This window comes from Bufo bufo, chromosome 2 (assembly GCF_905171765.1).
Source record: "Bufo bufo chromosome 2, aBufBuf1.1, whole genome shotgun sequence".
In the NCBI taxonomy this organism is placed as follows: domain Eukaryota; kingdom Metazoa; phylum Chordata; class Amphibia; order Anura; family Bufonidae; genus Bufo; species Bufo bufo.
The window spans coordinates 349,527,722-349,553,318 of record NC_053390.1 but is presented as its reverse complement, the minus strand read 5'-3'; the positions used below and the strand labels follow the sequence as shown (position 1 = coordinate 349,553,318).

The 25,597-nt window shown below is 41.2% G+C and overlaps 1 protein-coding gene across 1 annotated transcript in view; it reads right to left on the bottom strand.

Annotated features, from left to right (window-relative positions):
* TRPM3 (transient receptor potential cation channel subfamily M member 3) overlaps positions 1-25,597 on the bottom strand; it is a 550,448-nt gene that overhangs the window by 228,129 nt on the left and 296,722 nt on the right. The window contains exon 8 of the mRNA XM_040419752.1: positions 4,585-4,759. Coding sequence (XP_040275686.1) covers positions 4,585-4,759 — 175 coding nt within the window. The remainder of the gene's footprint in view (positions 1-4,584; positions 4,760-25,597) is intronic.

Sequence of the window (25,597 nt, the reverse complement as noted above, 5' to 3'; positions counted from 1 at the left end):
GAACAGGAGGAGCACTGCCAGAGCCCTGCAAAATGACCTCCAGCAGGCCACAAATGTGCATATGTCTGCTCAAACGGTCAGAAACAGACTCCATGAGGGTGATATGAGAGCCCGACGTCCACAGGTGGGGGTTGTGCTTACAGCCCAACACCGTGCAGGACGTTTGGCATTTGCCAGAGAACACCAAGATTGGCAAATTCGCCACTGGCGCCCTGTGCTCTTCACAGATGAAAGCAGGTTCACACTGAGCACATGTGACAGACGTGACAGAGTCTGGAGACGCTGTGGAGAACGTTCTGCTGCCTGCAACATCCTCCAGCATGACCGGTTTGGCATTGGGTCAGTAATGGTGTGGGGTGGCATTTCTTTGGAGGGTCGCACAGCCCTCCATGTGCTTGCCAGAGGTAGCCTCGGTACCTAATGTACTGCCATTAGGTACCGAGATGAGATCCTCAGACCCCTTGTGAGACCATATGCTGGTGCAGTTGGCCCTGGGTTCCTCCTAATGCAAGACCATGCTAGACCTCATGTGGCTGGAGTGTGTCAGCAGTTCCTGCAAGACGAAGGCATTGATGCTATGGACTGGCCCGCCCATTCCCCAGACCTGAATCCAATTGAGCACATCTGGGACATCATGTCTCGCTCTATCCACCAACGTCACGTTGCACCACAGATTGTCCAGGAGTTGGCAGATGCTTTAGTCCAGGTCTGGGAGGAGATCCCTCAGGAGACCGTCCGCCACCTCATCAGGAGCATGCACAGGCGTTGTAGGGAGGTCATACAGGCACGTGGAGGCCACACACACTACTGAGCCTCATTTTGACTTGTTTTAAGGACATTACATCAAAGTTGGATCAGCCTGTAGTGTGTTTTTCCACTTTAATTTTGAGTGTGACTCCAAATCCAGACCTCCATGGGTTGAAAAATTTGATTTCCATTTTTTTATTTTTTGTGATTTTGTTGTCAGCACATTCAACTATGTAAAGAACAAAGTATTTCAGAAGAATATTTAATTAACTCAGATCTAGGATGTGTTATTTTTGTGTTCCTTTTATTTTTTTGAGCAGTGTAGTTACTGTATACTGTATATGCCATACGGAAAAACGGAACCGAAACGGAAACAAAAAATGGAACAACGGATCCGTGAAAAATGGACCGCAAAACACTGAAATAGCCTTACGGTAGTGTTAAAGAGGCCTTAAAGGGATTTTTTGGTCTAACAGTATCGATGAACCATCTTCACTTGAATGGTAGATGAGGTGCAGAAACCTGGCACGGATACTACACTATGAACAGAACTGTGCTGCTGGCTCTATTCTCAGTAGTAGTTCCTCTGATAATGGCTGCAGGTAAAGGCTAATTGGTGTTGTTTGGCTGTTTGGACCCCCACCAATCTGATTTATCATCTATCTATTCATCCATTCATCTATTCATCTGTCTATCCGTCTATCTATCTCATCTATCTATCTCATACCTGTCTATCTATCTATCTATCTATCTAGAGCAAAAAAGTCACCAGCACTCCCATGAATTGAAAAAATTTAAAAAGTTTATTCACCTATGTGGACGCAACGTTTCGGCTCAAACACTAGAGCCTTCCTCAAGCAACTTGTAAGATTGTGTACAACATATTTAAACGTAAAGTGCATGTGCAATTTATCAATAATTAATTGGCATAATTACAAGAAAAGTGCAAAATCACAACATATTGCATAGTGCAAAGAATCAATAAAACATACAATGGAATATCAAAAAACATAGCGATCAATAATTATCTAGCCAATGTAAAAATCACATGTGTACATGAAATACAACATCATGAATACATGATATCATGTTCATATTGGCTAGATAATCAAGAGACCAGGAAGTGGTCTGAATACAAAATATACAGTGATTTTCATCCAACTATAAACATATTTCCTTTAAAAAATTCTCTCTTTTAATAAGCATCATATATGATAATGATGGAGGACATACTGATCAATCCAAGGAAGGGCACATACATCTGTTAAGATAGTTGTAGCCACACTTGCCCCCTAATAAAATTCAGTTTTATGTTCCCTCTCCAGTGCCATATAATCCCATATATAGGAGTCCAGTGCAGGCATATGCCCCAGAGACATACAATTACCACCTGCTACTCTGGCTTTTCTGATCTACTTAAATAATGAGCACATGGCTATCTACCTATCTATATTTCTATTTATCTATCTATGCCTCCATCTATCATACATTTGCTCTAGTCTAGTGAATTTTGAACATACAGTATAAAACTCCACATGTGTCTGTGTACATTACAAGTATACTTGATATATAAGGCTTGGTAATTGTATACTTGAAAAATACCACATGTTGCTTGGCTTAAACATGGAATGTCTTTCTTTTCTGTGCGAGCAGTGAAAAGATGACCCTAGGAAGTGCCACAGGATGTGATGGTTAAGTCTGGATGCCTTTCTATGGTGTTACAAATTTTGTGTAGCAGATTTCTGAAGATGTGCCTTTGATCCACGGATTTATTCTCCATATTTGGAGTCAGGAATTATTTTTTCCCCCTGTAAAATGAGGACTCTTAGCTTTATATCATATAGGGTTTGCCTTCCTTTCTCTGGATCAACACTGAAAATCAATAGGTTAAAAAAATCGATGGGGAATTTACTAAGACTAGCATATCATATGCCAGTCTTAGTCCAAAGTGCATTGGAGAATGTGCCATTCCGGTTTGCAGGAGCCTGCACTCTGTTTAGTTCCGTTCGGATCAGTTCTGTACCATATCTTTCATTTTTTTCTGTTGTTTTGCTCCTCTACCAGACCAGAACAACGGAAAACAAAGTGATGATGTGAACCCAACCTTACTGGAGCTCAGTCCTATCCATGTGAATGAGAGAGAACTGGCCAATACACAGTGCATGGAGCTGTGCCGGGTTTCAGCATACCATGGCTTCTGCTGATCGGTGCTGTGCCTGGAATCAGACCCCTGCCCAACGGGTAGTGATAAACTATCCTAAGGATAAGTCATCAGTATTAACGCCTCAGATAGTGCTCTTAATAAACCATTAAAGAGCATTGAATTAAAGATGTTTTTTTTTTATGGGAAATTGTGTGCATAGTTTAGATGTTAGATAATTAGATAATACGGTTGAAAAAAAAGACATAAGTCCATCAAGTTCAACCAAAGGATAGGTGGAGATTTTAAACACTTATCCTTTATAATATTTTGCTCTCATTGATTATTATACTTCATACTCCACACATTATTTTTTCTTTGGAAGCTGCGGACAGTTTCTCCGATTTGGTAGCAGTTTGTTCCTGGATTTATTTTTCATTTGTTTGCCTCATTTCATTTTTGTGATCGTCAATATCTAAAGTTTCTATCAGGTTCTGATATACAGGGCAGTAAAAACAATTTCAGAAAATGAGGGGTGTTCTTCTCCAACAAAAAGGATATAAGAGAACTGAAAGTCTGCCACAGAAGATTCTGGACATTGCACTGGAAAGTCTTCTGTGTAGATGGTTTTTATTCATTGAAGCTTGGGTAGTCATGTATTTAGTCACATTTATTCAGTTATATTACTTGGGCTTTTTAATCACTACTGACTTATTGATGATAGCTTGCCTGAAAGGCTGCATATATTTTTTTTATTAAAGGCCTTGTCCAGCCTTTTTTAAATTATGGCCTGTCCTCAGGATAGGCCATCACTATGGCCATCACTGTGCCAGTCAGTTGTTTGTGTAGCTATAATGTACCATCATCATTGTCGTCGAGAGAGATTGCTACTACAGCGCTACTACCGTTAAGCTACAATGATCAGCTGATTGGCGGGATGCCGTACCGCTGCCAATCAGCTAGCGATGGCCTATCCTGACAATAGGCCATCACTTAAAAAAAGCTGGACAATTTCTTTAAAATTGGTACAGGGTATGTGTTATTGTTTTACTCAGTGTATGACATCTTTTGTTTTGGGACTACATTATTTAGGGGTCTTCATCAGCTAGGCCCCACATTATTGCTGTGATGTCATAAAATTGTATTTGCAGTGAATTTCTTTTTGTCTATTTTAGATCATTTCCAACAAGAGAAGGGCATTACACTGTGTTTTGATCATGGGCTTTGACAGAACTTGACTTGACACTGGTTGGACTGAAATGATTGCAAATCTTCAATCATTTTCCGTTTTTCTGTATTTCTCCACATGAACATGGTCATTATCAGTAACCACAGAAAGTGTCCATCAGAGAAAATGATTACTGTTAGCCACATTAAACTCAGATTTGGCGATGTGCTCTTATTTACTGGGGATATCACAGGAAGAAATGTAGGATAGTGTAGCTATAGAAGTGTCGTGGTCAGGTTCACATTGTATTGAAGAGCTACACACTGGCTTTACAATGTATAGAAATAGTGTGGTCACTGGACCTACAGGTTGATGCTTCCAGTTGGTGTCAGGTAGGTAAAAAGTGGTGTAGCTGCTGAGATACCAGAAATAAACAGTGGTGCAAGACTTTAATGAACAAATAGTAAAGATGATAGATAATAATACAACTTTACAAATGGGTTTAACCAGAATGTGTTTATCAGCCTACCCTCCTTCTTCTGAGTATTTATGACCAAAGGCAAGAATATCGGATGCACGTCCACTTCCATCACACACCACAACTGGAACAGGGGGGCTGTCTCGCAGATATTCCAAGACAATTGATATGACATTTGGTCCACCTTCCACAATAAGCGCCACCACTGGAACCCCTTGACCAATTCCTGTACAGGTAAAACAATAACCACATCCCCAGTTTGTCATAAAAACGTTGGTGAAATGACAATTTTAGGCATTTTTATTACAAGATAATATATGAGCAGTCAATGTCCCCCTGTTAATGTCCTATAATATACCTCCTATGAATACGGTGTATGACTATTTGACATATTTTCTCTCTGAGCTCCATTGTGTGTCTACTCTTATACATTATCTGCTGAATTTAATGTGACAATTAGTAACAACCCCCATGTGGTTATAGAAGAATTATGGGTGTCAGCTGACAATGGTCAGAAATTTGACTGAAACCACACACGTGACTGCGTTATTAAGTGATCTATCTACAGCTATAGACACAATGCTACATCTGTATACACAGTAGTATAATTACGTATATGTGGCATATGGAGCTGAATCTAATTTGCTAAATTCTATTTGATTTGATTAAGATGAATAGAATTTATGGCACCCAATAGATTCTTGTCAAGTCGAATTTTCTCTAAAACATTTGTGAATTCCTCTTAATAGTAGAAGCCAACTGTTCAAGATACTAGCAAGTTAAAAAATTCCATGTTAAAAGAATGACAGCAGAAAACTATTGGAATATGTATCAATTACCATATATTTCTTTTATATTTACACAGAACCATGCTGGGCGACAAGTCCACTATATTCATAGCTGGTTTGCTTACATTCCTTGTAGATGTTAAGCCTTTGGGTAGGGTCCTCTCATCTTTTCTATGAAGTGTCTAGGACAGGCATGGCCAACCTGAGGCTCTTTAGCTGTTGTAAAACTACAACTCCCATTGTGCCCCGCTGTAGGCTGATGGCTGTAGGCTGAGCCTCAGGTTGGCCATCCCTGGTATACGATGTATGTCCCTGTATTGTCTAATGTATTACACAGTGCTGCAGAGTATGTTCTAATCTTTCTGATAATGTACCAAGCACACTTACAATAATTTGGTGCCTTCTTTAATGAGATTAAAGGGGTTTTACATGATTAAAATGTATCAAAAACTTTTTGTAAATGTGATGAAATAATGTTTTCTAATATACTTTAATTTTTTTTGACTTTTTCTAGCAAAATAAACTCCCGAAGATCAGGTGCCTATTGCACTTTAGAATCTATACTCTTATACAGTACAGATTCCACTGGGGCCACACTGAGCCCTGTAAGGCTGGAGTATCTCTACTCTGGTACTTGTGTACCAGCTCTGCTCCACTTATGTCGGTGTGATGTGCTATGGAGCTCCTGCCCTGTGCTCGCTCTGCTCAGCTCTGCCAATAGCCTTCCCCTCTTCTCTGAGTTACAGATGTAGATTCCGATAAGAAGACCACTAGAGTTGTCACGTGGAGGGGGGGGGGGGATAGTTGTGAAGAAGCTCAATTCAGAGAGCACTTGACCATAAGCCTCACTCTGAGCACTTGCTGGGGCAGAATTTGGCAAAAGAAAAGTTCATATTCACACTACTCCTGATGAGGAAAGCTCCACAAAAGTGCTGTCAACAGTTTAACACGGATGATGTCTGTGTGACGACCATGTTACATCCGTTTTTTGCGGACCCACTGACTTCAAGGGGTTTGGGGTCTACATTTGCGGCCAAAAATAAGACATGTTCTATCTTTTGCGGAACCAACATATGGATGCAGAAAGGACACGGAAGACATCTGTGTGCTTTCCACATCCATATGTCCATTACGCAAAAGATAGAACATTTCCAATTCTTGGCTGCAGGTGTGGACCAGGGACCCATTGAAGTCAATGGGCCCATGTGCTTTCTGCATCCATATGTCAGTTCCGCAAAAGATAGAGCATGTCCTATTCTTGGCCACAAATGCAGACCACGGACCCTTTGAAGTCAGTGGGAGTGCAAATAAAACAAATTTAATGTGTCATTTGTATTTTGAGGCTCTGTATTTTGCAAACCCTCAAAATAAGTACAGTTGTGTGAATGTACCCTTAGAATTTTAGGTTTTGAAAAACTGCTATGATGTGGTGATTGCAAAAGGTTCCATTCCAGGGATCCTTAGATGTTATCTTCAGGGTTGGTGACTGATGGAGTCATGCCAAGTGAAATTACTGAAATGACACTCCCAAGTTATGCACACATGATCCAAATCCTCTGTTCTGATTGGTCAGTAGCCATTTAAAAGAAATCTGTAACCATTTATAAGATCTCTATGGGAAGCTTGTGACATGGCCTTGTATTAGATTAGACTTACATAAGGTTATGTTCACATCACGTTTAATTCTTCTTTTGGATGCATATGCTAAGAGTATATCCTGATGTACTGTACTGTATGACCGTGATAGACAACATTGATGTTGTATATGCCACTATATAGCTATACAGTTGAATATATCCATTATAGGACTTAATTAGGACTTACGGATATATCTTCTCGGCATATGCATCAAACCTACCCCATTCTCGTGACAATGGCCAAAAGCGTTTCCATTTGGCCCCTGTCGTACGCCTAATTTGCACTGCATATGCATTGGGTACACAGCCTTCTCATCCAATTTTATTTTGAGTTACAACTTGTATAATGGTTCGGACACACGATCAGGTTTCCTGGTGTAGTTTTGGAAGCCAAAATGAGGAGTGGATCATAAAAGAAGAGAAAGTATAAAGCACATACGGCTTCTCAAATTTTTTTAATTCACTCCTGGTTTTGGCTTCCAAAACTGCATGCAGAAACCTGCCCATGTGGTTGTACCCCTATAGTCCAGAGCTGCATTCACTGGTCTGCCGGCTGGAGATATCTATTCTTCAAGCATTCTTTGCTGGTTCAATGTCTTTTCAGAACTTGCTCTGGCAATTTGCATTCTGGAAACAGTATTAACATATTTGCAGGGGATTTCCGACACTTTTTAACTGATGACCTATTTTCTGGATAGGTCATCAGTATGTGGTTGGTTGGGGTCCAACACCTGACACCCCCGCCAATCAGCTGTTTGAGAAGGCACTGGCGCTACTGTAAGCACTGCGGCCCTATCACTGCTTCCCCTAGGCCAGTGATGTCACGTTCATCGGTCACATTACCTAGATGCAGCACATCCCCATTCAAGTGACTAGGGCTGAGCTGTGATACCAAGCACAGTCGCTATCAAATGGATGGAGCTATGCTTGGTGAGCTTCTCAAACAGCTAATTGGTGGGGGTCCTGGGTGTCAAACTCCCACCAATCAGATACTAATGAGCTATCAAGATGGTAGGTCATCAGTGAAAAAGTCTCAGAAAAACCCTTTTAATTTACACTTTATGGTTTACCAACACCAATTGCAAACCCAGCGGTATTAGCTAAGATCTAGAAAATGTAAAGTAATGACATAATGAATGAAGCTGGGATGATCTCCTTCGTAGGTTTTGATAGATCCAAAGATTTGCTGTAGGCATGCACTTTCTATTAACTATTACTGTCAGATGACCATAAGGATGAAGTGATGGCTGAAGTAGATGTCAGGAATGACAGTTGAACGTCCCTTTGCCTTCCCAGCCCCCTTCATATATTCTCAGGCATAGGATGACAAAGGGAAGCCCACGGGTCACATGACTTCTGCTAATAAATGTCTGCTACTTGATGTATGCAAAATTAGGATGAATAAGAAGCAAAATGAAAGCATTATCAGTTTCATCTCATGTTAAATTATAGGCTCATTGTTTTCAAATTAGGCAAATGAACAAATGGCAGCCAGATGTTTGACCTCCATTATAGATATCGCCCCCAATAGTATATAATAAGAGGTATTTTGAGAAAAATACTGATTGTTCATTAAATCTGAAGACATGTTTTTAACAAGGCCATTAGCATCTTTAAATATACCTGTAGCCATACCCAAAAGTTCAGAATGCTGATGTTTCTCAGAGCTGGGCTGAGTAAGAATGCATGAGAGAGTAATGACTGCAATGCCATGTCAGAAAATAGATAAAGGTACATTTTAATTAGCAGGGCATTACTAATTAACTGCTTTATCAAATACACCTTTTTTTAAAGGGACACGTCCATCAATTTTTAAAATCACATATTAATAACAGCCTATATGTGAATAATTTATAGAATTTTCTTTTTACAAAAAAAAGAGTAGATGCTTTTCTGGATATTATTTTTTGAAGTCACTCCATGTATTCCACTTCCTGTCCTGGGTCTTTAACTTCTTCCTCCGATTTGGACTTTTAGCCTTTTAGCATAGCAACTCTCTCAATCAATCAAATCAAACAGAAGCCCACACATTACACTGGTAAGCACACTGCTGTTCTGTGAACCTCTTTATCTAGGTCCATCAAGAGAACAATTGAGCTAAAATACTGCCACTCCAATTCTATACCTACTATTTCCTGAGGATTACCTTCCATATAAAATTTTCTTCTCACAGCAGCAGTGAACTGACAATGGGTTACTTATCTATATATGAGGTCTTATCATTTTTACTGTCTGCTACAGAAGCATAATACCTTGCATAAAATTTTTGGTGCCATAGTACTGCTGAAATGAAAAACAAAGGGGGTCATTTATGAAGCTGAAATTTGCCTATATTTGGCATATTTCAGGCGCAGATTGTGGTGCAACGGCTAGTTGTGCCACAATCTGCGACTTTTCCCCGCTCACGCCAGGTCTAAAAAAGTGGGCGTGGCATTGGTGCAGAAGGGGATTGCCCGGAAGGCCCGTCTCCTTTGCCATTTTCTACATCTGTTTCAGGCATAGAAAAATGGAAGCTGTCTAACATTTAGAAGTGTCGGTCGATCTGCCAGAGTTATAGAGGCCAGTGCCTCTTCATATCTCCAGTGGATCCAGGGGTTTATTAAAACCAACGTTTTAGAAATAAATGACCCCCATAATGTGTTTTCTACGAATATAAAAAATAAATCCCTTTTTGATAGAAGTGTCTCTTTAAATCCAGATTTCATCCGCATTATCTCATTTTTTATCTGCTTTGCATCCACAATTTCTTTTTGCTGTCAGTGAATGGAAATCTATTCAGATACTATTCTGCTCACTTACACATTTGCAGTGTCAAAATACAGTATATCAAGGCTTACTCCTGAAAGGCCAAGTAGAAGTAGTTTTGCAAAATTTCCTTCCACATCAAAAATTTAAGTGTAGTACAGGGCAACTGTATCCAAATGAAAGGGTAAAAAGCGGGGTATAGCATCTATTGGTTCCGTGCCAATATTTTGGTGCAATTTTGAAAAATATTGTTGCCCTCCATTAAGCTACGCCCCTTTTCACATGAGGTACAGTAAATTATACTTTTTGGCACATTTGCCTGTCTAAAGTTGATGCAGCATTTTACATGTGTCAAATTTTGACACATTATATACCACATTCTGGGTGCAATCATTAGTAAATTTGGACCAATAAATGTTTCCATTCATGAACAGCAAGAAGAAGCAAGAAGAAATCTGGTAGACCGAAGAGATATTCAGAAACAAGCTACAGCTTCATTGCCTTCTATTACACAATAAAGCCTGAAACCGCCTTTAGGCTACATTCACACGAACGTATTTTGTTTCCATGTCTGTGTTTTTTGTTTTTTTTTGCAGATAGGATGCGGACCCATTCATTTAAATGGGACCGCAAAAAATGCGGACAGCACACAGTGTGCTATGCTCATCCGTATGTCCGTTCCGTAGCCCCGCACGGACAAGCATAGGCATTGTTACAATGGATCCGCCAAAAAAAACAACGGATGCCATACGGATGTCTTCCGCAATGTGCGAACCGCAAAACACATACGTTCGTGTGAATGTAGCCTTAAGGGTCCATTCACACATCCGTGTGTGTTTTGCAGATCCGCAATGTTCCTCATTTTGCAGACCGCACATTGCCAGCACTAATAGAATATGCCCATTCTTGTCCGCTATTGCGGACAAGAATAGGACATGTTCTATTTTTTTGCGGAAACGGAAGCACAGATGCGGAAATGCGGATCCGCAAATGCGGATGCGGACAGCACATTCCGGCCCCATTGAAAATGAATGGGTCTGCACCCATTCTGCAAAATTGCGGAACGGATGCGGACCCATTTTGCAGACGTACTTGTATAACCGCCGCTCACTGCCAGATATCAATTATGTAACGTGATTTTCATGTATCTGCAAAAGTGACGAGTAAATAAGCAAATTTGTAAAAATTTTGGTTATATTTTAAGTAGTTGCATTCAGCGACATCACACTACACCTGAGTGTGCGTCAGGTCAATGGAAGCAGCGCAGGTAATGGTTGTCAGTTCCTCAGCTGGACTCAATGGTGCTTGCATTTTACTATGGAGAATAGAGCAAAGTGCTGGAAATTTGATTACCTAGTCAGTGGATGAGCTCCGTTATCACTCCCAGAACGAGGGTAGGTTCAGCTTTGGTGAACCCGCATGAATATATTAGGGAACAGCATCAACAATAAGTTTCTAATTTACATCTTTCTCTTGTTTCTTTTTTTTTTACAACCCAGAAACCCTCGTAGTTCCACCTTTTGCAGCTCATACACTGAAGCCCGGTTTTTGAATTGATTATATGCTCGTTGTACTTTTCTTGTTTCATTAAGGCAAAAGATATTTATTAACTGTGAACAGCTATTGTGTTTTGGTGCAAATTGAGAATTGCAGGACCAGGGTAATGTTCCATACACTGTGCTCAGTGTTACAAAAATAAAATAAAATAAAAGCAGTCTTTTCATAAATCCGGTAAATGTTATACTTTATCAACCTAGGTAGTGGCGGCATCCAGCTCATAGTACTAGGACAAATTCATCATTTTTACTGCCACCAGGGGACATTCATGAATATTCCAGAACCAAAACTCAATGGTTTCCCATATCTCATAGCAATAAGCAAAGTATAAGTATTTCACATCTTGGATAAAATCGCTTGAGGAGGTTGGCACTGTACCTCCAGAATCGCTATGTTTCTAAGGGCTCATTCAGACGGCTGTATGCTATCCGCTAAAATGCGGATCCGTTTTTTTTTGCGGATTAGATGCTGACCCATTCACTTCTGTGAGGCCCTTTTCTATTCCACGGTACCGCAAAACAAATGAAACATGTCCTATACTTGTCCGTGAAAATCAGGACATGGCCCCATTGAAGTCTATGGGTCCGCAAAAATACTGAATGCTATCCATGCTGAATGCTAACTGATAGCATTCAGTATTTTTGCGGACAGCATACAGCCATCGTAATGAGCCCTTATAGTGATTCTGGAGGTAGAGTGCCAACCTCTTCAAGCGATTTTATCTGAATTATTTTTATCAGTGACGGGGTGAGTTTAGAGCACCTTTTCCTTACAGTGTGCAGGGGAGACACCTGATTTTTAATATATACTTTACTCTATTTCACTTCTTGCTTGCTAACATTTGCAGGACCCATGGATACAACAGGGGTCATTTACTAAAGAATGACTTAGTATAAACCTGGCTGGAGGAAGATCTGAACAATTTATTAAGAGGTCAAACGCCCCTTTAAAGGGGTTTTCCCACAAAATAGTTTTCAAACCAGCACCTGGATCTCAATATTTTTCTAATTGCATGCACTGTAATGAAAAATGTGTTATAGCTACTGAGTTATTCTATAAAATCTATCTGTATAGAACCACCTGCTGCTGTTTTCTCTTTTTCTAATTTCTTTGTCCTGCTCACAGAGGTTGATGCGCAGTTCCATCCTTCAACCACCACCAGCTGCAGCAGAAAGGACATGCCCTCTGAAAAAGGACACCAGCAATAAATGGGGGGATCTCTGGATCCATGTGAGGTACAGGGCTGGTTCTAGCTTTGTTAGAAAGAGGTTGTCATGTACTAGATGATTTTCATTTTTTACATTAATCATGGGATAACCCCTTTTAATAAATTTGACACATCTGATGTCCATACCGAAGAACTGAAGTCTAATACAATTAGGATCTGGAGTGGATTTCAGTTATTATTTATGACAGTTTTCTGCATTAAAGAAGAACTCCCACAATATTTTTTTTAAAAAGGTACATGATGTAAACTGTAGTGAAGGTAATCTTCTTACCAGTGCCTGTATTTGTGAGTTCTCCACCTCCTTCTGATCCTTAGCTGTGTCATGTGACCAGCACTCTGACTCCAAATAACACAGTATCTTATGTGTGGACAAGAAGCCAATTTCTCAATGTCAGTCTCATAGGAATGAATAGAGAAGTAACTGACTTCCTGTCCTGTGTCAGTTGGAGATCAGAGTGCTGGTCAGATGACACAGCTGAGGATCAGAAGGGAGGTTATAACTCACAAATACAGTCACTGGTAAGAAGATTACCTTCACTACAGTTTACATCATGTACCTAACATGTCAGAGAACAAATATTTTTCTGGAAGTACTACTTTAAATGATAGTAAATGTATCAAGGGGTCTAACCCCTTCTCCTAAGCTCCTCACACTGTTTTAAAAAGTGACAAGACCAGTGGAAAAAACAAAAAAAATACTTTTTTTTGGTGCAAATTGCTCTTTGTACCAGATTTTTTACACCCAAGACCTGGCATAGAGCCTTGGTAAATGTGCAACATTATCTCTGTGCAGTTTCATACCACTAATTAGACCAAGGCTAGACAGTCTACAAAAGTCTCTTCTTCTTCATTGACCCCGTTGGCAAAAATAAAATGGACTGCCTCTATACCGTGAACGTCTTAACGTAATGCTGTATAACATGGGGGCTGCCATCTTAAATCACAAGTCCGGCGATGCACAGGTAAGTCCTTACCTGTGCCTGCGCCGCGAGCCAGTCTGAAACAAATGTGGTCACCGGGAGCAGGCAGTTCAGAGAACAACCGCCGGGGGCCTTCATCAGGCTGTTCTCGGAATTGTCTGCTCCCGGTGACCGCATTTGTTTCAGACCGGCTCGCGGCACAGGCACAGGTAAGGGCTTTTCTGTGCATCGCCAGACTTGTGATTTAAGATGGCAGCCCGCATGTGTTTGCTGGCGAACACTGCGAACTGGCCATCACTGCTGTATAATGCTATTATATTATACAAATGAAAATGTTAGGGTAGAGGTGATTTATTTCTTATATAGTTAATGAATGTGACCGGCTTTCTTCTTTGAGATGGCATGCAACTTGTTATTTTTTCCAAGCTTTTAAGCGAATTCCAGTATGAAATATATATTATTAGTAGTTATGCGCCATTGTCATGGCGTTTATACGGTCAGCTGTGGAAGAAATTTACATACATTTATAAAAGGCAGTAAACTTTAATGAATAATTAAATTAAAAGAAATCCATGGCGCTAATAGTGCTTTAGACATGTTGCAGTAAAATGGCAGTAAAAGCAATGTAAATGCGTTCGCATTAGGCTGATACAGAACAACATGTAATCAGATGCTTTTATCAAGGACTAAATGTGACAATCCCTATCTAGACCGTTCAGTCTTTCTGAATAGAGACATTCAGGCATTTGACCTTGGCTTTGGTTTGTTACTCTTCTAAGTTACATAACATATATTTTTTCATTCTTCCCCTAGCTATCACGTCATGTGGAAGTTCTACACATGTACCTTTTTCGGCATTTGTCTAGCATAGATGGCAAGCTTATTGTCAAGATTAATATATTCAGTGCCTTATTATTGAGAAGGCGGTCTGCGGAGCCCTTCAATAAAATAAGTAAAATAATTCATGTTCTGTTGCTTCTGAATGCCACCGCAAATCACTTCCATGCTTGACCCAATTAAAGCTATAACGTGACAAGTGCTGATGAATTCTCTTCCGCCATGTCAAACATTTGCAAGCCTAATAATGTCCAATTGTAATATACAGTTAAAATAAGAGAGGAAACATCTCTATGTGCAATAACGTATTTCGCTTAACATTTACAGTTCTGTTCCACGTTTTCAATGTGTTTCCTAAATGTACATGTCTCTTATCTAGCTGTTACTGGGCAAGGCCTCTCAAAATATAAATTGACTTTTCTAGGGAGGGGTGCCTCTTAACCAATCCATTTTTCACTGGCTTGTCAAAGATGCAAGGTGTGAATGTCAGATAGGTCTCGGTCCCACCTCTGGGACCTGCTCCTATTTCCAGAATGGGACCACCAAAGTAAGGGAAAGCATACCACATGTGTGCAGCATCCTCTCTATTCACCACTATGGGACTTATGAAATAACTTTCATAACGGTGAATGGAGGGTGACGCATGCATAGTGTGCACTGCCTTTACTTTTGGGCCCTGTTCTGGAGATAGGAGCTGGTCCCAGACGTGGGACCCCCATCTACATTTGCGGTATATTCTAACAATATGCCATAAATGTTAAGATAGGACAACTCCCACTTTTTTTTTTTTATATTGATGACCTATCTTCAGGATAGGTCATCAATATCAGATTGGCAGGGGCCGACTCCCGGCACCCCTGCCAATCAGCTGTTTGTAGAGAAAGCAGAGCTCATATGGGACGGCTGCTTCCTGTTCAAGTGATTACTACACAGCCATCCCCTTAATGGGACGGCGGAGGTGTATTTACATCCACGTACCATTATAGTTGCGATGGTGAGGAGGTAAACAGTGAAGGGAAGTGTAGGAGTGCTGCATTCTCTTCAGACAGTTGATCTGCTGGGGGTGCCGGGAGTTGGTCCCTGGCAGATCTGATATTGATAAACTATCCCGAGGATAGGTCATCAACATAAAAAAGTGGACAACCCCTTTGAGCATCCTGCAGTGACATAACTATCCTTTATTTACCTGCTTGTCATTCCCTTAGGCTACTTTCATACTGGCTCTAGGGATCTGGCAGGCTATTGTGGCAGGGAACAGCTTGCCGTATCTTACTGCATTCTGCATTGCCGGAAGCTTGAATGTCTCCGCCTGGCCTCAATAACTATAATGGGGACCAGCAGAGAACTGGACGCAACCCGGTAAATATGCAGAGAGTCGGCCGGAAGAAAACCTCTATGCATCCGGCAATGCTGGAATCCAGAGGGATCCGGCAGGGAACTGCCTGCTGCATCCTTAGTGTTGGTCTGAAAATAGCCTTACTAATAATTGATGTATTTATGAGAAAATCAAACTACTGTAATTAAATGCTGTATATCAAGCCTCTTTTCTCAAACTGTCTCATACAGAAAAATTGTCTTTGTTCCCCACAGCAACCAATCAAACTATCACAATTACCAAATGGATACCAGTGTTGGTAACATGGCTGATTTACATTGCTTTGTAAGACCATACATAGTGTAGGTTGCATATACAGAAAATGTCAAGGATTTGCACTTATCGGTTTATCCCTTACCGTACATCCTGCCTGAGCGTAGTCTCCCTTTTAGTCCCATGCACAAGCATATTTCATTCAACTATTGAGCAGTATGGAGCCGGAATATGGAACCCATTTGTGGCCCTTCTCTACTTCTTTATGCCTTTGATTTTATACACAGGCATAGAGAGTTGTTTTCTGCTAGAGTCTGTATGGTCCATCATCAGATTCTATATATTATGGATGCTAATCTATGTACAATTAAGAGACACCATATGGCAGCACCTTATTGCATGCATTTGCTGTGTACGTGAAATGGAATGCTGACCAGAAGATTGAATGCTGACACAAGAAGATTTTTGAAGGGCTCATGAAATATAGAGCAGTAATATGGCTGCCATATACTTTAGGTATATAGTATCGCTATCTTTTCTCTGTATGCCTCCATATTCATACAGATGTCTTTTTTGTCAGATACCTTACAAGTTGGACAGACATTTTTTTGCATAATGCTCTGTATGTATGGAGATAATCTCCGCAAGAACCATTGCCTCTAGAAGAGAATATCTCTGTACATATGGCACCCAATGAAGCTGGTACAGCAGTGCATGGAGACTGGTCCATACTAGGGAGCTATACATTCTGGGCACTGCCATAGAGGATCTGTGCACACAGCTCTGTTGTTTGCATGAGCCCTTATCATGAGGGTAATATTTGACGTCAGTTTATGTCTCGGTTGGCATACCTTGCGCCAAATTCTTAGTTAATTTTGGTGCATCTTTAAACTTTTGTCTAGAGATGTTACTCCGGTTTTTTGATGCCCGACACTGGAGTGAGATTAGAACTATTTTTACAACTTTAAAAAAAAAAGTCCTTGTGATATATCTGAGTGCACCTAATTAACACAGCTAACCGCATCCACTTTCCCAGCACCTTTCAAAATTAGAGGGCAGGGCATGGAAATTTCTCTCTTAGGCCTCTTTCACACGGGCGTCATGGATTTGGGCCGGATAAGATGCGGGTGCGTCGCGGGAAAATGCGCAATTTTTCCGCACGAGTGCAAAACATTTTAATGCGTTTTGCACGCGCGTGAGAAAAATCGGCATGTTTGGTACCCAAACCCGAACTTCTTCACAGAAGTTCGGGTTTGGGTTAGGTGTTGTGTAGTTTGTATTATTTTCCCTTATAACATGGTTATAAGGGAAAATAATAGCATTCTGAATACAGAATGCTTAGTACAAGGTCAATATAATAATTATACAATAGGGCTAATAATAATTTAACTCACCTTAATCCTCTTGTTCGCGCAGCCCGGCTTCTCTTCTTTCTTTAAGACCTGGGTAAAGGACCTTTGATGACATCACTGCAATCATCATATGGTCCATCACATGATCCATCACCATGGTGATGGATCATGTGACGGACCATGTGATGAGCGCAGTGACGTCACCACAGGTTCTTTTCCTCCTGCACAGCAAAGAAGAAGAAAGAAGAGAAGCCGTGCTGTGCGAACAAGTGGATTAAGGTGAGTTAAATTTTTTATTTTATTTTTTTAACCCCTCCAGCGCTATTGTACTATGCATTCTGTATTCAGAATGCTATTATTTTCCCTTATAACCATGTTATAAGGGAAAATAATAATGATCGGGTCCCCATCCGGATCGTCTCCTAGCAACCATGCGTGAAAATCGCACCGCATCCGCACTTGCTTGCGGATGCTTGCGATTTTCACGCAGCCCCATTCACTTCTATGGGGCCTGCGTTGCGTGAAAAACGCACAAAATAGAGCATGCTGGGATTTTCACGCAAGTGATGCATGAAAATCACCGCTCATGTGCACAGCCCCATAGAAATGAATAGGTCTGGATCCAGTGCGGGTGCAATGCGTTCACCTTACGCATTGCACCAGTGCGGAAATCTCGCCCGTGTGAAAGAGGCCTTACTGTTTTTAAATGGTAACATGATTTTTACAGTTAGTTATTAAGCAAATATAAAATAGCACCGTTGGCACTCCAGGTGATTACAAATGACGTTTATTATAAACCAGTGGCAAATAAAATATAAGTAAAATAATATGATACAAATGTTAAAATATGTGTATACACACAAAGAACCATACACCTCCTATATAGTTATGTGATAGCACCAGGGGAATGCTAATTGATTGTTAGTCAAATGCAATGGTGAACTAAATTCCACTTTTAATTAAATAGATAATAAATAAAGTTAAAGGGGTTGTCCCACGAAAAATATTATACAGTTTTCGAACCAGCACATGGATCTGAATAATTTTATGATTGCATATAATTAAAAATGTTGTATTGCTACTGAGTTATTCAATAAAATGTATCTGTATAGCGCCACTTCATTTCTTATTTATTTGACCGGCTCATTAATAAGGCCGCACATGCTCAGTTTCATCTTTCAACTCCCTCCTGAGCTGTGATAGGGAGAGCATGGACACGCCCCCTTATCTTCATCAGAAAAGACACTCCCCTTGAGCTGTCAGCTTGATATAAATCTAGGAGAGCAATGAATGTGGAGATCTCTGGATCCATGTGAGGTACAGGGCTGGTTCTAGCTTTGTTAGAAAGGTATTGTCATGGACTATATTATGTCTGATTTTCATTTTTATACATTATTCATGGGATAACCCCTTTAAGTTTATCTATGCTACTGAGGAGGGGGTCAGTACCAAGAAACGCATTTAACTGGTGGGCCTACTTAGGCTCTTAGATGTTTACGGCATATTTGATCGTGCCGCTGGATGGGTGCAGTGGTTCCACGCCATCCTGTAGAAATGTCCTATCCTTGTCCGCAAAATGTACAAGAAAATGACATGTACTATCTTTTTTGCAGCTCCACGGAATGAACATATGGAAGCAGACAGCACACAATGTGCTGTCCGCATCTTTTGCGGCTCCATTGAAATAAATGGGTCTGCATCCGATCCTCATTATACAATACAGTCGTGTTCATGAGGCCTATTTATTAGTAAGACACACACTTACCTGTAATCGTAGTGCCATCCTTGCTAGATTAAAAGTATCATTTCAATCATTAAATTCGCTCACCCACTTAACAATTTTCCTATTTTAATGTGATGAGTTATACTTCTGTCCATGCTTTTGCAGGTGTTGGATGCCACCCATATGAAAGTAGTAAGCTTTCTCTATCGAGTCCCATGTACAGTAGGTATAAGCTGAAAACATTTATTCAGTCAACTGGTAAACCCTGCTGAAGAATATTTACCTAAGCGATTTAGCCCCAGAAAAGAGCTTTCATTCCTTACATTATTATTAACTATAAATATTAATTAAAATATGAAATCAAATTTATTCAAGACTTGGATAACAAATGGAAACAGCCATCATTGATATGAAAATCATTTTATCCTGCTTGGCAAGGGAATGAGAATTCATTGCTGTATACTGGTTTTAACATAGTATGACATATGTGCATTATGAGGAAAAGCTAATAAAAAAATGCTTTCTTATTGAGCAGACAATGCTCCTCTGGAATTCTGTGAAGAGGGTATGCAAATGAGCTCTTAACAAGCTCTGCCTCTAGATGCCACCAGATGTAAGGCAGCTATCCTATAAGGCCTTGAGAAATTATTTGGATATTAAATAAGCCAGCATCTCATCTGCAGACAGCTGTTTCAGGGTGATTGCCCCTCATCAGTGCAAAGCATGGAGTACTGGTTTAACTAGGTTAGGATTTGATGAGTACAATATCTCCTTATGGAGCGTGCCTTAGGCTACTTTCACATTAACGTTTCTATTTTCCAGTATGGAGATCCGTCATAGGGTCTCCATACCGGAAAAAAACGCTTCCGTTTTGTCTCCATTCATTGTCAATGGGGACAAAACTTAATTGAACAGAACGGAATGCTCCAAAATGCATTTCTCATAATGGAGAGCAAACCGCAGCATGCTGTACTTTTCTTTCCGTCATGGCATGAGGAGCAAGACGGATCCATCATGACCCGCAATGCAAGTCAATGGGGACAGATCTGTTTTCTCTGACACAATAGAAAACTGATCCATCCGCCATTGACTTTCAATAGAGTTCATGATGGATCTGTCTTGAATCCGTTCATAACAGATGCAGATGGTTGTATTATTAGTAACGGGAGTGTTTTTGCTGAACCCTGCCGGATCCAGCAAAAAACTCTAGTGTGAAAGTAGCCTAAAAAGGCCTCAGGAGTTTAATAGGCCAGGCAATGCTTCTCTGAATTCTGGAAAGAGGCTATGCAAATGAGCTCTTAGATATAGTTTCCCCCAAATACTGACACAGGCCTCTCACCCAGTTAAGCCAGTACTCTCTGCTCTGATGAGGGGGAATCACCCTGAAACAGCTGTCTGCAGATGAGATGCTGGCTTAATTATTATCCAAGTCATATCTCAAGGCCTATTTAAAAGGTTGAACATTTACTTAAAGGATAGCTGCCTTACGCCTAGTAGCATTAGAGGCAGAGCTTGCTAAGAGCTCATTTGCATACCCTCTTTTTTATCGGTCATTCACCAGTTTCTGCTTCAAGGGAGTGCAGACATTTCTAATGGTTTGTTTAGATACAGACAGGAATTGTGTAACAGTGATAGAGAAGATTTTTCTTGTGAACTTTCAGTCTGCTTTATTAACGCGCCCATAAATATAAAGGAGTTATCCAGCTTTCTAATATCGATGGCCTATCCTCAGGACAGGCCATCAATATTAGATCGATGAGGTCGGACTGTCTCCCTCCTTGCCAATCAGCTGCGATGGTGAAGCCTCCTCAATATTTACAGCGCTCTGCACAATGTTTATACTCAGAATGTCATATTTTGTCATAGTGGCTGATCTGAGTATTGTACTCTTGTTTCGTTCACTTAGGCCTCGATGGCATCTCAGTTTGTGCATCCAGAAGGCTGTTCCGACACAAAGCAACTGTTGATGGGCTCATAGATACGGGGATGATTTTATATCAGGATACGAGGCTTCTCATTATGCGTGACTTTATTTATACTGAACTGCAGCAGCTAAAGACAAACCATTAGTAATCACGAGAAAACTTGAATAGGTACAACCTAGAATCAGGGCCGTCTTTGCCGCAGGGCAAAAGGGGCAGCTGCCCCGGGCCCAGTTGCTCCTGGGGGCCCAAGGGAGCTCCGTTTCCCGAGTCCCGACTCGCGACTCCCATTCACTATGCAGCAGCTGAACTCTGAACGGCTGTACAGTCTGTAGTGGCATGTGACACATGCGGCAATAATAATGTGTCTGTTGGCCTGCAGCCTGGTAAAGACCTGTGTCATGTCATGTGTGATGTGCATCCCAATTATGCCATACATACGTGTGCAGATACTAGTCCTGTACTCCTGTGAGGCTGCAAGGCAGGGGTGTGGTGTAGACCACTCCTGAGACTGCATGTGCTTAGGCCTCATGCACACGGCCGTTGTTTGGGTCCACATTCAAGAGATTGTTGATTTCTCAGTATCTCGCTCCGTGTAGTCCGCACTGCTGTCGGCCATGACTAACATGCAATAAACTCTATCAAATTCTGTTGCATTGGCTATTGCTCAATCAGCCCCCAGGAATTCTCCTCATATGGCTCCCAATACCCCGTCAGATTTATTTTTCTCAGCTGACGATTCTGCCGTTACATTAGCCAAAGGCTTCAAAAAATCTCAAAAATCTACCCTGAAAAAGCAGTTTTCTCATGACGACTGCAATCCCCCCAAACAGAAAAAATCGGTTAAAAAAAGGAAAGGTCAAGAACTCTATGACGGCTCACGACAATCGTGTAGCAAATTTACTGGTGCGCATACATAACACTCCCTACCCTGCACCCGTGAGGACGATACTAATACTAAACGGGCTCGGACCACCACTAAAAGGGTGAAGCCAGATTCTTTTGTCAAATATTAAGACATATCCTCTGATGACAATCCTGATAAAACAGATAATGACTATTCTGATCTAGATGAGGCCTCTGATTTTGATGAGGACCGTCCCCAGGATTCTACCAGTACCGAATCCTTACTTTTAGATAGTACGGGGACTCCGTTTTTCAACCCCTCTCTGATAAAGCATCCCCGCTCCGGAGAGTGGGTCCCTAATACCCAGGTCCAAAAATTAATTTCTTCATGGTTGAACAAAAGCTTGGATCGTTCCTCCCAGAACAAGCTACGGGCCGAGTGCCCTCGCCCCCCGAGTTTTCTACGGCTACCCCTGATATAGACCCGTTATTAATGAAATATCTTTTAAAATCGGGTAAAAATCCCAAGAAGGGAATAGACCTCACATTTAGAGCGGCTCAAGACAAACTTTTAGATGTATTGGGGCCAGTCACAAAAATTCTAGATCTCACAGAAGAGGCTTCTATCTCGGGCAATTCGATAGATCTACCCACCCTAAAAGGATGGGCGCAACGTACCATGTGTTTACTAGGGAACGCTAACGCAGCTCTAAATGCTGAACTCTCCGAACCCTCGCTCAGTACTGAGGGACTTTTGTTCGGAGAACCATTTTTGAAGGAAATCAACAAGTTTGTGGGACTATTTTCCTCCCTTGATAGGGCACAAAACAATCTGAAAAAAGTCTTCCAAGGGAAGGTTTTCAGTCAGGCTGGGAAAGGTAGTAGGGGCCACTTTCCCAGCCAGGCCTATTAAAGATCACAACATCAAGGCTCCTTTCAGTCAGACAGTCCTTTACTGCACCAGTTGTCCAACCGACCCCGTTTTTTTCCCTACCGGGGAAGACTGTGGCATGCCAGAGGACAACGGGGATTCTCCAGATCAATAGCTTCTTCTGGTAAGTCAAATTTCTCCTTATTTTTCCCAAATACCATTAGATACCATTGGACTACAATTTCTTTAGATTGTTGGATTCTAAACACTGTTTTAGGTTTCCAAATAGACTTTGTGTCACCTCCAATCCAGTGGAAACTTCCGCATCCCATAAATTTTTCCTCAGAAGATCGATCACTGATAGATCTAAAAATCAAGGAATTATGTTCCAAAAAAACTATAATCCAAGTTCCTGTACACTCATCCGACTTTCTCAGCAACCTTTTTCTTGTAAAAAAGAAAGATAGAGGTTTTCGCCCAGTGATAAATTTACACCTCCTAAACAACTTCTTCCAATACAGACATTTCAAGATGGAAGGAATCCATCTTTTGAGGGATCTTCTCCTTCAGGACGATGGGCTAATAAAGATAGATGTGAAGGATGCTTACCTTACAGTCCCAGTTCATCCTTCTTCTCAAACTTACCTACAATTCCTTTGGAACAATCAGAGATCGCAATTCACTTGCCTTCCATTCGGCCTTTCTTCAGCCCCTTGGTGTTTTACCAAGCTCTTAAAACCCGTGGTGGCTTCCCTCCGGTCTCGAGGTGTCCATCTCATCATCTACCTAGACGACATCCTCCTCATTATGGCAAACTCGATTTCTCTGCTTCGTCTCCACATGCTTTGGACCCTATCTCTCCTAACGAATCTCGGATTTCTCAGCAACTTTGAGAAATCAGTCTTTTCTCGTTCCCGAGAAGTGGAATTCTTGGGCTTTCTAGTCAACTCCCAATCAGCTATGTTGAGTCTTCCTCCCAAGAAGCTGAAGGTTATCCAGAGAGAGATTCGATCCATTCTCAACAAGAATTTGATTTCCCTTCGGACAATCGCTCGAGTTGTTGGCCTTCTTTCGGCTTCCATCCAAGCCATCTTCCCAGGACCCTTACATTACAGAACACTGCAACGTCTGAGGAGGAAAGTGGTCTCCCTCCGAAGCTCACCTACACATCAACTGTCTGGAACTCTTGGCTGGGTTTTTCACCTTCAAGAGCTTTGCATCCGACAGATCTCATTGCATCCTCCTGCGTATGGACAACATTTCGGCTGTCCAGTACATCAATCGCCTGGGAGGCACAAGATCAAAAGTCCTTCCGATATTGCCAAAGAATGTTGGCATTTTTGTCTGGACAGAAATATTGTGATCAAGGCAGAATATCTCCCGGGTCTCTCCAACAAGATAGCACACTTGAATTATCCTTACCTCATCGATTCAAGCGATTGCCAGTTAAACCCAGAGATCTTTCACCTCATCAACTTTTTCTGGGGTTCTCTTCATATAGACCTATTCATGTAACGTCTGAACCGTCAAATTCCCTGCTTCTTCAGCTGGCGTCCCGACCCCGAAACTTCGGGAGTGGATGCTCTCGTCCTGTCCTGGCCTCGGGACCCTCTTTATGTCTTCCCTCCTTTTGCCCTGATACCCGGACTCCGGGTACCAGAAAGGCTTAGTGATCAGCCTGGAGACTTTGGGATGATTGGTGCATTCAACGGGACCTGGATCTCATACATGCACCTATCACTCTTGTCTTAAATTTCCTCTCCGCGTCTTTCGACGCAGGAAAAGCATACCGGACTGTTAACCTTTATAGGTCAGCTATTTCTGCTTCCCATGTCCCTATCCAATCTATTCGTATTGGGAAACACCCTCTAGTTTGTAATCTACTTAAGGGTATCTGTTTTCAAAGACCTCCCCTTCCCAAATACCAGTCTACTTGGAATGTCAACTCTCTACTAGAATTACTTTTATCTTGGGACGACAACAATTGTCTGTCCTTAAAACATTTATCCTTTAAACTTACCGTTTTATTATGCCTAATATACATCAAAAGAGTGTCCAATATCAGAGCCTTGGATATATCTCATAGATCATACTCACCTCAAGGTGTCCATTTTACAATCTTCAGACGAACAAAAACTAATCTACACTCGGTCTTTGACCCTACTTTTCCTCATAATGAAAAATTGTGTGGTGCGTTGAATCCCTTCGTTCTCCATCTTCTTCCCAACTTCTTATATCTTACTGCAAACCACATTTGCCTGTTTCTTCCCCCACTCTAGCTAACAATGACCCTAGCTGGCATTGACGTTTCCTCATTTGGACACCATTCAACTCGAGGAGCGGTTTCTACCAAACTTATACAATCTGGTGGTTCTTTAGCCGACCTTCTCAAAGCAGCTAACTGGTCCTCCGAATCTACCTTTCGGACATTCTATTTCAGACCTGACCCTCACATATCCATGTCTCTAGTATAGATGTTAAAAAAAATTATAATGAGTTTATTATCTTATGTTTATGATGTTGAGCGTTAAACACGCATAATGAGAACCCTCGTGTCCTGATGTAAAATTTTAGATTTTCCTAGCTGCTTGTGCAGGAAAATATGGATTTTAATAAGGACACGTGGCAAGCATTATCTCACCCATGTTAACCCATCCCTATATTTTCTGTTCTTATCTTTCAGCCTTCCAGTAACAGATAGATACCCCCACATCGGCTGTTCTTACCTCAGATACCTCGATGGATGACTCCACACCTTCCGGATTTATCTTAAACTCTATCAGCTTTACCTCTGTCCACAAGAACTGTTTCCTGTTGTTACCCTACTTGTTCACTACAAGTTTCTGATGTTATCTCTGCTGTTCCTGATTTCAGCGATACCTTCTTCTTCATAGAGACTTCTCCATTGGATGTTATATATCTGTTTGCTAACCTGATATTACCTGTACTCTGCCCTCATTGATTATTGCATATACAGCATTCTAGGTTGTACCTAGTCAAGTTTTCTTGTGATTACTAATGTTTTGTCTTTAGCTGCTGCAGTTCAGTAT